This window comes from Choloepus didactylus, chromosome 19 (genome assembly GCF_015220235.1).
Source record: "Choloepus didactylus isolate mChoDid1 chromosome 19, mChoDid1.pri, whole genome shotgun sequence".
NCBI classification, from domain to species: Eukaryota; Metazoa; Chordata; class Mammalia; order Pilosa; family Megalonychidae; genus Choloepus; species Choloepus didactylus.
In genome coordinates, this window is record NC_051325.1 from 50,645,226 (window position 1) to 50,659,255 (window position 14,030).

The window sequence follows — 14,030 nt, forward strand, 5'->3', positions numbered from 1 at the left end:
ATTATTAAGCTTACGTTTATTCAGCATTTGCTCCATTCCAGGCATGATTTTAAGCTTTTAGCCGTCATTAACTCAGTTTTTAAATTAACGCAGTCACGGAAAAAAACACATTTTACATCATGACTCAGTACCCACCCATACACCCCAACTGAATAGAAGTTCACCCATTACTGTGTATGATGTACACTGATGTGTTGTCATCTATTCCAGGGATTGGCAAACTTTCTCTCTAAATGGATAATAAATATTTTAGGCTTTGGGGACCATGCAATGTCCATAGCAATGACTCTTGGCTCTGTCTCTGCCACACAAAAGTCATCACAGATAGTAAGTGAATGAGTGGGCATGGCTGTGTTCCAGTACAACTTTACTTACAAACACAGGCAGCGGGCCATCATTTGCTGATCCCTGGATTCTGTTTTCTTTCTTTCATTTCTTTTGTCTTTTTAACACTGGTAATTAAACTAAACTTGCACTAAAAACTGTATATCCATGCTTTGAAAAACTCATTTTAACCTCATGACAACTCTATCAGGTAGGTATTATTATTAACCCCATTTTAGATGAGAAACTAAGGCATACAGAGATTAAGTAACATGGATAAGTTCATCCAGCTAGTTAGAAATGGAGCTGACCTTCATCACAGGCAATCTGGCTCTGAGCCCACTCTCTTAATTCCTATTCTGCAATAAACGTTGGCTATTATTATTATGTTTATGTTTATTCAACCAGGATTGTGAGAGAACCACATTGGCACATTGACACAAACCAGTCAGGAACAGAAGCCAAACCATTTTCTTTTCTTTTCAGGATGAAATTGGGGTGTGCCTTGCTTTTGTTCAAAGGGTTGTGTTGCTGAATAAATAGTGTGTGAATCTCACTTCTTTGAATTGAACGCTTTTTAGAACCATCTTCTACAAAAGCACTACATGTTCAAAACAGAAAACTTGGAAAACACAGAAAAGGAAATTCTTTAACAAAGAGAGCTCTGATGCATTAAAACAACTTTTTGGCAAAAACTTGGAGTCCTTAAGAAATGAAAACGTTTGCCTCCTAATCTAAGTGGATTATGGAAGTAGACTTTGTAACACAGCTTAAATTAGGAGCTTAAATATTTGAGTGGTGGAGACACTTCCAGTAGAAATCAACTGTTGTTGTCTTAATTGGCCCTGAATAGCTTTTGCCTTCAAAATTTGAAACCTCCAAAAATCCACATGCCATTTTCTTCATTCATGTTTGGTTTATTTCAGATTCGATTCATTTTAAGAAAGACTTTCTTTTGTTATGCTCTCACCTCCTCCCCTCCACCCAATCATGAGTCACAAGATGACTTATTGATCCACAGGGCAGATCTCTGAGGGGTCCGCATAGTGAAAGCCCCCCTCCATTCTCCTCTAATTAAGAGGCTTCACCGAGAATGCGTAATAATTAGTTTACAGAGCTGCGTTTACAGAGCTGCCATGCAGGCTCGCAGCATCTGCATTGAGGGGCGGCTCCAACGCATGGAGTACCCTCATCAGCCTTCTAAATGAACACATGCCTCGCCCATCCCGTCTTCATAAAAACCAAACCCTGAGAAATGTGCAGGACATTAGGGCACGATGAAAACCTCTGTAGTGCCTTAGTCCGATTTGAACCTTCACTGGGAGAGAACCACCCACCAGCTCTCTAATCAAACAAAGATGACATTCCATCCACCCCAATCCCTCCAGCCCCCAGCCCAGTCCTTCGAAGGTTGAGTAACAAATTGAAGCCTGTTTTGGAAAAACTCCCTTTTCTCATTTCTGTGTTCTGGTTTAAATTGATGATTTTTTAAAAGCAATCCATTTGTGCTGTTGCTTGTTTAGGAAATTAACCACTAATTTTTTTTTTAATCCAAAGAGTATGTAATGATTAAGACTAGTTTCCGTGTGAGTGGTATCATAAAGGCTTTTGTGCCATCTGATTTTGGGTGTTCCTGCTGGGTTTACAAAAACAGGTTCTTTGCTTGAGGGTGCAAGGAAGTGGACTGGTTGGAGGGGGGCTGATTTTGACAACAATCTGCTCTATGGATGCTGCTGCACATCAGGCCCTGGGCTGGTGTTGACATGTGCTATCTCATTTAATCCTTCCTGCACCATTAGGTGTGGAGGGATCAGACTGGATTTGAAGGAAGCAGGGGCCTTTTATTAGCTGAAGAGCAGGGCGTGAAGACTCCCCTGGTTTAGCGTCACTTCTCTGGGTCGCACAGAGGGTTTGCACAGGGTGACTGAAGCCCAGGGACCGGGGCCATGTGTTTATGGAGTCCATTAGGGGCGTTCAGCAGGCAGCCTGAGATGAAACTGATGGCTTTCATGTTGCCCTCACTCCACATGTATTTCACATTAATTAAATGTTGCCACCATGTGTGTTTGTGTGTTTGTGTTTTGTTTTGCTTTGTTTCTCAGTCTTTGCAACTCTGGAAAAACATTTTCTGCTTGGATAAAGTGGTCTGGCTGATGGTGACACTCTGTGTTACTTAACTTCTGGGACAGTGCTGCTTTTCTGGGATTATTCCAGATTTTCTTGCCTCTGCACAGCTAGTTTTAAAAAGTTGTCCCACCAATGCAGTTTAAATCAATCTACTAGGCACATGCAAGCAGATTTTAGGAAAACCCGAAATAACAGAATGTTCGAGGAGTAGGTGGACGGTCTAAAGATTCTCCACAGAAACATTTGGGTGTCTTTAAATTTTTTTAAAATTTTTAGTTATATGATGAATACGTGAATCCCTTCCTCTTTAAAAACTTGCAGAATATTCTCAATAATGCTGATGGTCACTTTGATCACCTCTAATTCCTGTTTCCTCCCCTCTGTCTTCCAGGGGTAACTACTGTAACAGCTCTGGGTATATCCCTTCAGATATCTATAAATAATATCAGTGCCCATGGACAATAAGTAGTAATGTAACTTTCAGCAAACTGTGTTTTTTTCACTCAACTGTGTGCACGCGCGCGTGTGTATTTGCTTTCTCCATGTTAATAAATGGAAATATGGTTCATTTCTTTCTATTGCAACTTTGTTTTCCATTGTATGAGCATACTACATTTTATTTCTCTAGTCTCCTTTGACTGGATAGTTGAATTTACTATTTGCAAACAGTTCTGTGATGAACATATTTTGACAAATCCCCTTGTTCACATGGATGAGTTTTTCTCTGGAGTAGATAATGAGAAGTGGACTTACTGTAATTTAATTTAGGTTTTTTCTGATCCAAGAAATACATGAAAATAGTTTAAAATTCATATAATTCTACAAAGGAAAGAAAGTATTATGAAAAGCAACAGCCCCGATAATCCCCCATTCTTTCTTTCTGGCCAGAGGCAAGACTTTGTACTCTTGCTGATTCCTTTGGTACTTAACCTCCAAATTTCTAAGTAACACACTTCAGTCCCTGCTTCTTGATTTTTCTCTTTCAGGCCCGATCTCTGGCTTCCCAAGAGAGAAGATAATTTCACTCTCCTTTCTCTCCCTTGCCCCCCATTGTACATGTGCAGACTTTCTCTTCACACTCTCCCAATATCAATAGATCATAACTTCAGCTTTATCAGTGTGTAGCGTTTACCTTCTTATGACTGTATAAATCCTTTACACAGATAAGCCGTTTAATGTACAACAATCACTTTTCATTTTCTGTGTACCTGCCTGGGAGTCAACATTTTTCTGAGTAATTCCTTTCAGTGGATTTCTTTGGATAGCAGCTTCTTCTTGCTTCAGGTCCAGTACATGGGGAGGGCTGGTCATCAGTGATTAGGTGCACGAATAGCTGCACCAAGAAGGAATGTCTAATTACTCAGTGGTGAAATGGTTTGGGTGTGAATAATGCATGGAAATACCCCCAAAACCTTTTCCCAGGTCATTCACAGGTTCTCTCCTAGGCCCTGACAAGTTTGTTTTCCTCATTTTCTCCTCATTTTTCACAACTTGCAGCCAGGGCCCAGAGCTTTGACGATGGACTCCCTGATGAAGTGTTTCACCTAATGGCTGTGTTCCTGGGCCTGATCCTTCACAGTCGAATGTGTGAAGCTGAGCTCACCAGCTTCGTTTTGCTTTTTTTTTTTTCAAGGGTCAAGAAGGGTTTATGTCGTTATTTATTTATTTTTATAATAGAAGTAATATAGCCTCCTGGTGAAAAAGTCAAACAAGAAAAGACCTTGTCTCAACCCTCCCAACCCAGCCCCAGTCCTGCTCAGAAGCACTGTTGTTCTGGAACCAGATAACGGGATTCAGATCCTAATATGTACTAGCTGTGTGACCTTGAGTAAGTGACCTAACCTTTATGTACCTCAGGCTCCTCATTTATAAAATGGGAAAACAACAGTACTCATCACCTCCAAGAGCTTTGTGGAGATGAATTGAGTTCATGATTGTAAAGTGGCACAGAGGACACACTTAATAGATACTAATGAGGAATATGATTAACAGTGTGCTGTATTTTCTTTTCGACCCATGATCCTTAACCTCGGCTGCACCTGGGAGCATTAAACATTCCTGATGCCTGGACCTCACCCTCAGCAATTCTGATTTTATTGATTTGGGGTGCAGCCTGGGCATCAGGATTTTTTTAAAGCTCCCCAGAACATTCCGTCGTGCAGCCAGGGTGGAGAACCGTTATGCTACATATTTCCCACATGCATCAGTTGAGACAGATGAGGTTATGCTGCAGTACAAACATCCCCCAAATCTCAGGTGCTTATAATGGTAAAGATTTATTTCTCACTTATGATTCATATCTGTTGTGGTCAGCTGCAGCTCTGATCCAGGTCATCTTTACCCTGGAACCCAAGCTGACAGAGGAGATTTATCCAGGACATTTATGGTCTTGCAAAGTGGCAAAAGAGAGAGAGCATGGCGAACCACGATTGGCTTTTAAAGTTTCTGACCTGAAATGAGACATAACTTCTGCTCTCATTTCATTGGCCCAAACAAGTCACATGGTCACTATATATCAGGGGCTGCCAGACTTTTTCTTTAAAGGGCCAGATAGTAAATAGTTTAGACTTTGCAAGACATACAGCCTCCATCACAACCACTCATCTCTGCCTTTGTATGCCATTAAAAAATGTAAAAACCATTTGCAATCCACGAATCATAAAAAAACAGATGGCAGGCCAGATTTGGCCCAAGAGCAGAAGTTTGCCAAGCAAGGAAAGGCATCTCAGAGTGGGACTCCAAATATGGGTGATCAACACTGCAGTCCACCTCACTTTCTATCTAGAGTGTATGTGAGTATGTGTGTCCATGGATGCTTTTATTGCACGATTGTTTCACATAGACTGTGGTGCAACTTGTTTTTATTTCTTACTGATGTATTTCTCGACAGGGATTTCCTATTGGTAGGTTTACATGACTTCATTTTTGTAATGACTGCTAGTCTTCTGTGGTATGGATGTATCATGGTGGGTTTTTTGTCCATGGGTTTGTTTTTATAATTAATCTTCTATTGTTAGAGAAGAGTTATTTTTAAAATATCAGGAGGAGGAAGGCAGCGTACATGACGAGAGAGATCACTACAAAGAGAGAGAGCAAGCCCACCAGCTCTCCCAGAACTTTATACGTAGCTTATACTGCTTTCCCCAAAATCTTCCAGCCCTCCCTGCAAACAAAAAGGGTTGGAGGGAACCCCTGGAAACACAGATTTTCCAAAAGGCCTTCCTTCTGATCATTCCATTTCTGATCGTTGCAAAACTGAACACGAGTGAAACTCCGGGGGCATTTTAGGGGAGATTTAAATACTGAAGAGGGAAAATATAAATGGTAAAAAACTTGGAGTGTAATCTCAGAAGTTTTCTGACATTATCGCCCCAATGCCACAGAGATGCAGCTTAGGCCATGCAGGAACCAAGCAGGTGAGGAAAGACCCCAACTGTCTTTCAGAGACGGGAGGGGTGGGAGAAGGAGGCTGTGGTCACGGAAGACCCCACTTGTGTGTGTTTTTCCCTTTTCTGCTTTTTCATTTAACAGGACACCACAACATCCGTGCGCATCGGCCTGATGATGGAAGAGATGATCTTCAACCTTGCAGATACACATCTGTTCTTTAATGACCTAGAGGTTTGGAATTGCTCGTTTCATTTAATATTTTCAATGTTTAATCACCTGCAACTGATTTGGGAAAAGAGATGCTGCCTTTTCTTTTTACTTTCTTTTCTTTTTTTTTTTTTTTGGAGGCTTGGAACTTTTGCAAGCATCCCGGAGAAGGCACAAAATTGGCCAGCAGTGGCTTATTGGAAACACACTTTGCTGGATTATCCTGCTGGCTTCCTGGTGCAGCTAATGGGCTTTTCTCTCTGCTTTAGTGGTGATGTCCACTGGCAGTTTTACTAATCCAATAAGAGCTGTGTAGTTTCTTCCTCCTGTAATTTGCTGTTTAATAAGTTTATTAAGGTAAACTAGTGCAGATCCTCCTGGGTCAGTAATAATTAGCAGTGGGCCAGGATGGAAGCTTTTAAAAACAATTTGCATTCCCCTGAAAGCATGTTTTACAAAGAGAGAGTGAGAGTGAGCAAAGGGACTATGCTTATTTAAAGTATCTGTTCCTGTGCCCCTAAGCAGTTTGCAAGGGAAGTAGGGAAAAGGGAGAGAGCAGCTTCAGAAATAAATTTAATTCATCTGTTTATACCCAGCCTATGTCAGAAAGATTTAGGAAAGATTTTAAATGGAAAATAAAGACAAAGCACTGCTCCTGAAGCAAAGGTAAAGAACTAAAAAACTGTATAATGAATAAGGGTAGGGAATTGAACCCAGAAGCCCAGGTACAGGCTAACTACTGCAGTCAAGTTCGGAGTTAATCACGGAGCTCCCTAGTAGCCAAAGCAAAGCCAAATCCAATGAATCACTTAACTCTCATGAAAGAGGAAGCAGCTTTTTCCAAGTGAAGAAGGGTTTCTGACTAATAAGAAATATAATTTGTAAATTATATTTGCATTGTGTTAGCAGATTGAAAAACAAAGGCAATCTGAAATGGGACTATATGTGAAAGAATAATTCTGTTCCTCCTACAGGAATCTTTTCTGGAACATGAAAATCCATGAGGACTAAACTGTGAAGTATTAGTTATAAAGGCTATGAATTCCAGATCTGTCCTAGCCAGCCTATGGCATTATAGCATTTATCATCAGGAATGGATACAGGTTTTTCTCTCTGCAGGCCTCGAGTTCCAGAGGGGGCAGTCCCTGTTGAAATTATCAGTCTTGCATTCTGTGCAATCTAGGCAAGCCTCATGGGGCCCTATCCTCCCGTCTCTAAAATGGAATTGATGTTCCCGGTCCAAATTTGCTTCAAAGAGAGGATCTAGGTAAAAACTTATTGGAGAAAGAAGAGAACTTTGGAGCAATGGGGAATGCCAGTGGCATCAAGGCCTAGGTCTGTCTCTTTAGCTGAGAGCAATCTGCAGGCTCCCTTTTCAGTGACCTCTGACAACTGGGAAAAGGAGAAAAGAAAAAAAGAACTTATCAGTTACCAAAAAAAAAAATAGCCTTGGCAATTCAATTCAGCGAGTATTTATGGAGCATAGTGAAGTAGTGAAGATGTGGTTGGTTGCAAATATCAAATCTCAATCCCAAATTGCTTTTTAAAAAAAAAATGGAAACTATGACCTTTTGTCATTGAAAAATCCAGGGTAAATTTTTCCTGCCTCCCCCATGGAGTAACAGTCCCATGAGAGCAGGGACCACAACTGTCTGATTCACCTGGCATCCCCAGGGCCCAGGCAATAAATAACCAAACACATCCATAAATGAGATAGTTTGTGGTAATGAGAAGGATGCGAAGAAAATAAAACAATCAGGCATGACAGTGAGTGATGGGGGCCTGAAGAAGGGGCAGCCTTTTCAAGGGTGGTCGGGGGAAGGCCAAGGCCTGAAGAATGACAAGGAGCAGCCAGGTGGAGGTTTGGGGGTGGCGGGGGGAGCACCTGCAAAGGCCCTGAGGTGAGAGCAAGTTTGAAATGATCCAGAATCAGAGAGAGGGTCAGCCTGGCTATAATGAATGAGTAAAAGAGCAAAAGTGAGGCAGAATTCTTGAGTCTGTCTGCAGAGGGAAGAACGGGCCAGCCATGGATCATAGGAATCAGAATTCATTCTAAGCGCCACGGACAGACATGGGGTGATGGTGAGGTAAATAGAAAAATCTACCGAGATCTGGTTTATGTTTTCTAAAACCACTCTGGCTGCTGCATGGAGAATAGACAACAGAGAGGGTGGGGGAGGGGGAGATGTATGCATGGAGACAAGCAAACACATTAACTGCAATTGTCCAAGCCAGAGAAAATGGTGGGTTGGATCCAAGAGGTGAGAAGATGTGGGATTTGGGATGGAGTTAAAGCCAAGAGGGAGAGAGAGGGGTCAAGGGCGACACCTAGATTTGACCTAATCTACCAGGATGCTGGTGCCATTTAGGGACGTGGAGAAAACAGGGAAGGAGCCGGTATGCAGTGGGGAAAATGCATCCTTCTGTTCTGGCACATTGGGTTTGAGATGTCTGAGACGGGGAGATGCCAAATGGCAGGCAGATAGGTGAGTTGGTAGCTCATCTGCAGTAAAAGCACCAGACTCAGGAGACACCTTGGCAGTCTTGGTTGAACCTGAGCCTCAGAGCCAGGTATTGTACAGGGTTAGTGTGTGTCTCAAGCCGATGTCTGCAGCATTTCGCCCCCTCTGCTGTTTCTTGCTGGCCCCAAAGTTGAAGTGGCACCTCTTAGAGAAGGATCTTAATTACCAGCTGGAGTTACTCAGGGAAGCCAGTTTGTTTTGAGTCTCTAAATTTTTTTCAAAAATGTCCCCAATGCCAGAAGCCCCCAGGGCACCTCAGCAGAATTGAAACCATGTTACAAGATGGAAAAGCTAAAGCTCACCCAGCTGAAAACATACTGTTTATTGGTGCAAGGCAGCCCCTGTGAAAATCTCACGAGCAGCCTCCTGTAGCCCCCCTCCCCCCTCCAAGGAGGCCATTTGGGGTGCAGGTGGCATAAATCACAGTTGCATTCTAGTGGTTTGGAGCTGGGGAGAGGAGCGTGTCCTGCAGGAGGGAGGGTCAGTTGTCCGCTCGAGGTCCTGCTGCACAGACAGACAGGCTTTTGGAACAAAGGCAGGTCCCTTCCTTGTCTTAAGCCTGTGGCTGTCTGTAAATAAAGGGGTTCATCCCATGTATGGGGCATCTACCACTTGCCAGGCCCTGGTCAGCAGGCAACAAAGCCCTGTGAGGTTCCCATTCTCAAGGCATTGACCTTCGGCAGGGTGGGGGGCAGACCATAAGCGACTACTTGTCAGATAAAGTGCACTGAAAGGAGACAGAAAGAGTCAGGCAGGGACTGTCACAGAGGCTGTGTTACCAGGTATAACCAGCTAAAATCTTTCTTAATAGTTGAGTGGAGACCTGGAGGAGGTGAAGGAGTGAACCATGTGAAACTGGGGGAACAGTGTTCCAGGTAAAGGGAACAGCTAGTGCAAAGGCCCTGAGGCTCTCAGGGTTGAGGTCAGCGGATGACAGGAACAGGGAGGAGACCTGTGCAATGGGAGCAGGAAGGATTGTGGTGGGCAGTGGGGGCAAGGGGTGGGATAAGAGGGAACAGAAGTGTGACACTTCAAAGAGGAGGAAGTGCTTGAGCGGAGCATTAAAGGAAGAGTAGGAACTTGCTGGGTGGTTGGGGAGGAAAAGGAAAGGGATAACTAGGGAGAAAGGAAGTCCAAGATCGTGGAACAGTATGTGCAAAGGCAAAGAGGCAAGAAATTGATTGGTATATTTAAGGAACCTTGAATAGCCAATACTTCTGCAGATAGATCCATTCTGATTACTCTTTCTCACCACCTTAGATGTAAGTATGTATCAGAAATGCTGGACAGGCAGTTAAGTGACTTAGAGATGATTGCCCTGTAGAATTTACAGCTTGGGAGATTGATCGCCCATGTATTGGGGATTATGAACCCCTGAAATTGAATACAGCATACGTATATGTTCTCCACGTGTATGTCTCTAGAGAGGGGAGTAGGATCCAGAGGTTAAAACTTGCCCCAATATTAGGTTTTATTGCTTTGGGAGATGTGAACAGTTTAGTCTCCTTTTCCATTCCTCCAACCCCAACCCTTGCCAAAACCAAGAGAAGGCAAAAGAGCTGAATTGGAGCTGAACTGGAATCCAACTCCTTCGTGGAAAGAAATTTCAAAGTGATTGGGAGCACGGGAAGCTCTCTTGCCAGGACAGGGTGCCCTCCAGGTGTAATAATGGAAGGTCCGACTGTGTTGCCAGTAACATCTTCCCTACCATCCCCCCACTTCCCCCTACTTTTCAAGGTCCAAGACCTAGCCAATTCCTATTCATCTTTCAGATCCCTGACCCAACACCACTTCTTCTGGGAATTTTTACCTGAACCCCCTCAAAAGATCAAGTTCCTCCTTTATACATGCCCAGGACATCTCATACTTCTCTGGTGCACTTTGCACACTTGCAACTATTTCATTAATTATTTTCAGTAATTTATTTGAAGTTTGTCTTCCCACTGATTGAGAATTCCATGAAGACAGAGAATATGTGCAATTATGTTCTCTGCCAAATTGTTGGCAAATAGCAGGTAATTGGTAACTATTCGTAGATTATTGGCTGTTGGTGAGCTCACCCTCTGACGCTGTACATACCAAGAATTGCCTTTTGGAGTTTCTAACCTATACCCAGGAAATTGACTTTGTTCATGTTCTTGACTTTGACTTTAGTAGTCAAAGGATTAACTTAGGCTGCAAGTAAATGGGAGAGAATAAAGAAAATTAACATGCTCTAAACAAAAATAGAATATATTTCTTTTGTGCATGAACTCCAGAAGTAGGCAATCCAGGGAGCTCTTTTTCATGAAGAACCCAGGTTTCTGCCAGGTTGCAGCTCAACCAACTCTTGAATGTGTCTGTCTTGCACTCATGAACCAAGATGGTGGCATCTAAGGTCCAAGTAGCAGATGGAGGAAAGGACAAAGAAGAAACACATCCCTTTCAGACAGCAACCCTGCTGGCTTTAAAGACCATTCCCAGAAGCTGCCACACAAGACCTGCACTTATATGCTATTGGCCAGACTCAGATCACATAGTTAGAACTTCCTGGGAAATGTAGTGTTTATTCATGTGCCCAACTGAACATTCAATGACCATGGTAGTGGGGAGAACAGGTATCAGAAAAAAAGCTAGCAGTCTGTCACAGCATTTAATTCTCATCTTCCATTTTACTAACCTCTCTTTCCATCAACTGCATGTTCTCCTCCTCAAATCCTGGTCTCAGATTCTCCAACCCCAGCCTGGGCTTGGTGTCTAGACCCTGGCCCGTTCCCTCCCTTTGCTAGGTAGTTTATTTTGGTGTGTTGAGAATGTAAAATAGTGAAGCAACTATGAAAAACAGTTTAAGCGTTTCTCAGAAATTTAAATATAGAATTACATATGACCCAGCAAATCCACTTCTAGGTATGTATCCAAAAGAATTGAAAGCAGGGTCTCAAACTAATATCTATACAACAATGTTCATAGCAGCACTGTTCACAGTGGCCAAAAGATGGAAGCAACCCAAGTGTCCATCAACAGATAAATGGATAAACAGAATGCAGTATACCCATACAATGGAATATCATTCAGTTGTAAAAAGGAATGAAGTACATGCTACAACATGGATAAGTCTTGAAGATATCATGTTGAGTGGAATAAGCTAGATACAAAAGGACAAATATTGTATGATCTCACTTACATGAAATAACTAGAACATGCAAATTTATAGAGACAGAAAGTAGATAAAGGTTGGGGAGCACCAAAAAGGAGTTAATGTTCCATGAATACAGAGTTTCTGTTTAGGTGATGGATGGTGGTGACTATAATTAACAGCACTGAATTATGTATTTGAATGTGGTTAATAGGAGAAAGTTTAACTTGTATATATGTTATTAGATTAAAAATTATTTTTAAATCCATGGAGCTGCACAACACAAACAGTGAACCCTAAGTTAAACCATGGACTATAGTTAATTATACAATTATAAAATGTGCTTTCATCAATTGTAAGAAATGTACTACGCTAATGCAAGGTGTTAATATAGGGTGGTACATAGGATTCCTGTGTTTTATGCATGATTGTTCTATAAACCCACAACTTCTCTAAAAAAAAAAAAAAGAATAGAGGGCACTACTCTGCCACATAGGTTGATGACCATAAAAAAAGAATTTTCACAAAGGAGAGAAAGGGAAAAAGAAAGGGGAAAAATGATGTTTAAAAAAAAAAACAAACATTGTGAATGTAATTAATACCATGGAACTATATATTTGAAAGTGGTTAAAATGGGAAATTTTATGTTGTAGATATGTTACCACAATAAAAATTTTTTAAAAGATTAACCTACAAGTATCTGGCAGAAGATAATTCTGGCCCCGTTCAGAAGCGGCCAGACAGGCAGGTGGGCTGGGGGTGGGGCGTGTTTCCAGATAATGCTGCCTTGGAAAGGACCTTGCTGGAGGGACTCAGACGTCTCTGGCTGAATCTGAAATCAGGGTAGGCCATGGCTGCTTGCCTGACACGGGGCCTGATTGCTAAGGTCTGATTTATAGATCTGCAGGAGCTATCAGGGAGAATAATATTTCACCATGTCAGCGCTGCGCTGCTCTCCAAGGCGTCCTGCCCAACCGGCCATTAATACAGTGCGGGCCTTGGCCTCTTCTGAGCCCCTCAGATAAGCTAAACCTTTAGACAGCATGGGAAGGAGGCCCGGGCTTTCCCTCCCAGGGAGTAGACCCCTCTCTGGCTGGTCTAGAGACAGCATTAAGCAATCTCACTTAAAAAATATTCCTGCCTCAAAGGAGAAGGAGAGGCCAGGGAGTTCATCTGGGCTCTGACAAGAGTCATTTTTCTAAAGCAAATTTGTCAACGATTTCCTTTCTGCGTTCATGTCTCCAGGCAGCCAAGGACAAAAAGTAATGGGGTTGAAGCATAGCCAGGCAGTTTGGGAACCCCAGCTGTCGCCAGCTTACTCAGAATGGGATTTTGATAAGTGTTGGTCACAGAGCTTACTGTTTAGAAATGAGCATCGGTAGGAATGCCAAGTATCACATCTGTGAGATGCAGCCGAAGCATGATTCAGATAGACACTGAGAGCCTTAACATTAGTGTATTGGAAAAACAGGAAAGTTAATAAGAACCAGTCATCAAAAAGGCCAATAAAATAGATAAGCCTTTGGCAAGCATGATCAAGGGTTAAAAAATAATGACAATAATTATAATCATAATAATCATAATAGTAATAATAAAAAGGATAAACACTAACAAAATCCAGAATGAAAGGGTAGGCATTACTACAAATTCAAGTGTTTTTTTAATTATGAAAATACCATGTATAATATTATACCAATGAATTCCAAAACCTAGATGAACTTGCCACTTTTTCAGGAAGATATAAATCACTTTTTTAGGAAAACATAAATTACCAAAATTAACCCAAAAGGAAATAAAAAGAAATAAAATAAACCAATGACCAGGAGAAATTGAAATAGTAGTTAGAGATGTACTCCCCAGTAAAAGCACCAGGTCCTGCTGGTTTTAAACAAAAGTTCTACCAAGCCTCCCAGGAAAGAATAAATCCCATCTTATACAAACTGTGCAGAGTAAAGAAAAAGATGGGATATTCTCCCACGAAGTTTATGAGACTATCATCACCCTGATACTAAAACTGGACATTGAGAACCTAACAGATACACGAATTGCTGTCATCACTGATGAAAGGTGGGGCGCTCCTGCAATCCCAGAAGACACCTGTACCAGGGCTCCGTGATTCTTGGATCCTCTCTGAGCTTCCATTTTCACATTTGTGAAAGGAAGGATCTGGACTATGATTGGTACCATTTATTGAGCACCTGCCACATGCATTGTAAAACACCTGCAAGTGAAGCATTAGCCATGTTTCATACTTTTTTAAAACTGAAAACTTTGCTCTGTCAGCTGATGGGGAAAGAAGCAACGACAGCCATGTCAAGCACTCCTAGCACCCGGATCTTGGTTTC

The 14,030-nt window shown here is 42.1% G+C and overlaps 1 protein-coding gene across 2 annotated transcripts in view; it reads left to right on the forward strand.

Annotated features, from left to right (window-relative positions):
* The window catches only part of EYA2 (EYA transcriptional coactivator and phosphatase 2), a 261,616-nt gene that overhangs the window by 197,772 nt on the left and 49,814 nt on the right, over positions 1-14,030 (forward strand). For both annotated transcript variants that reach the window (XM_037811465.1, XM_037811466.1), the window contains exon 9: positions 5,983-6,072. In XM_037811465.1, coding sequence (XP_037667393.1) covers positions 5,983-6,072 — 90 coding nt within the window. The remainder of the gene's footprint in view (positions 1-5,982; positions 6,073-14,030) is intronic.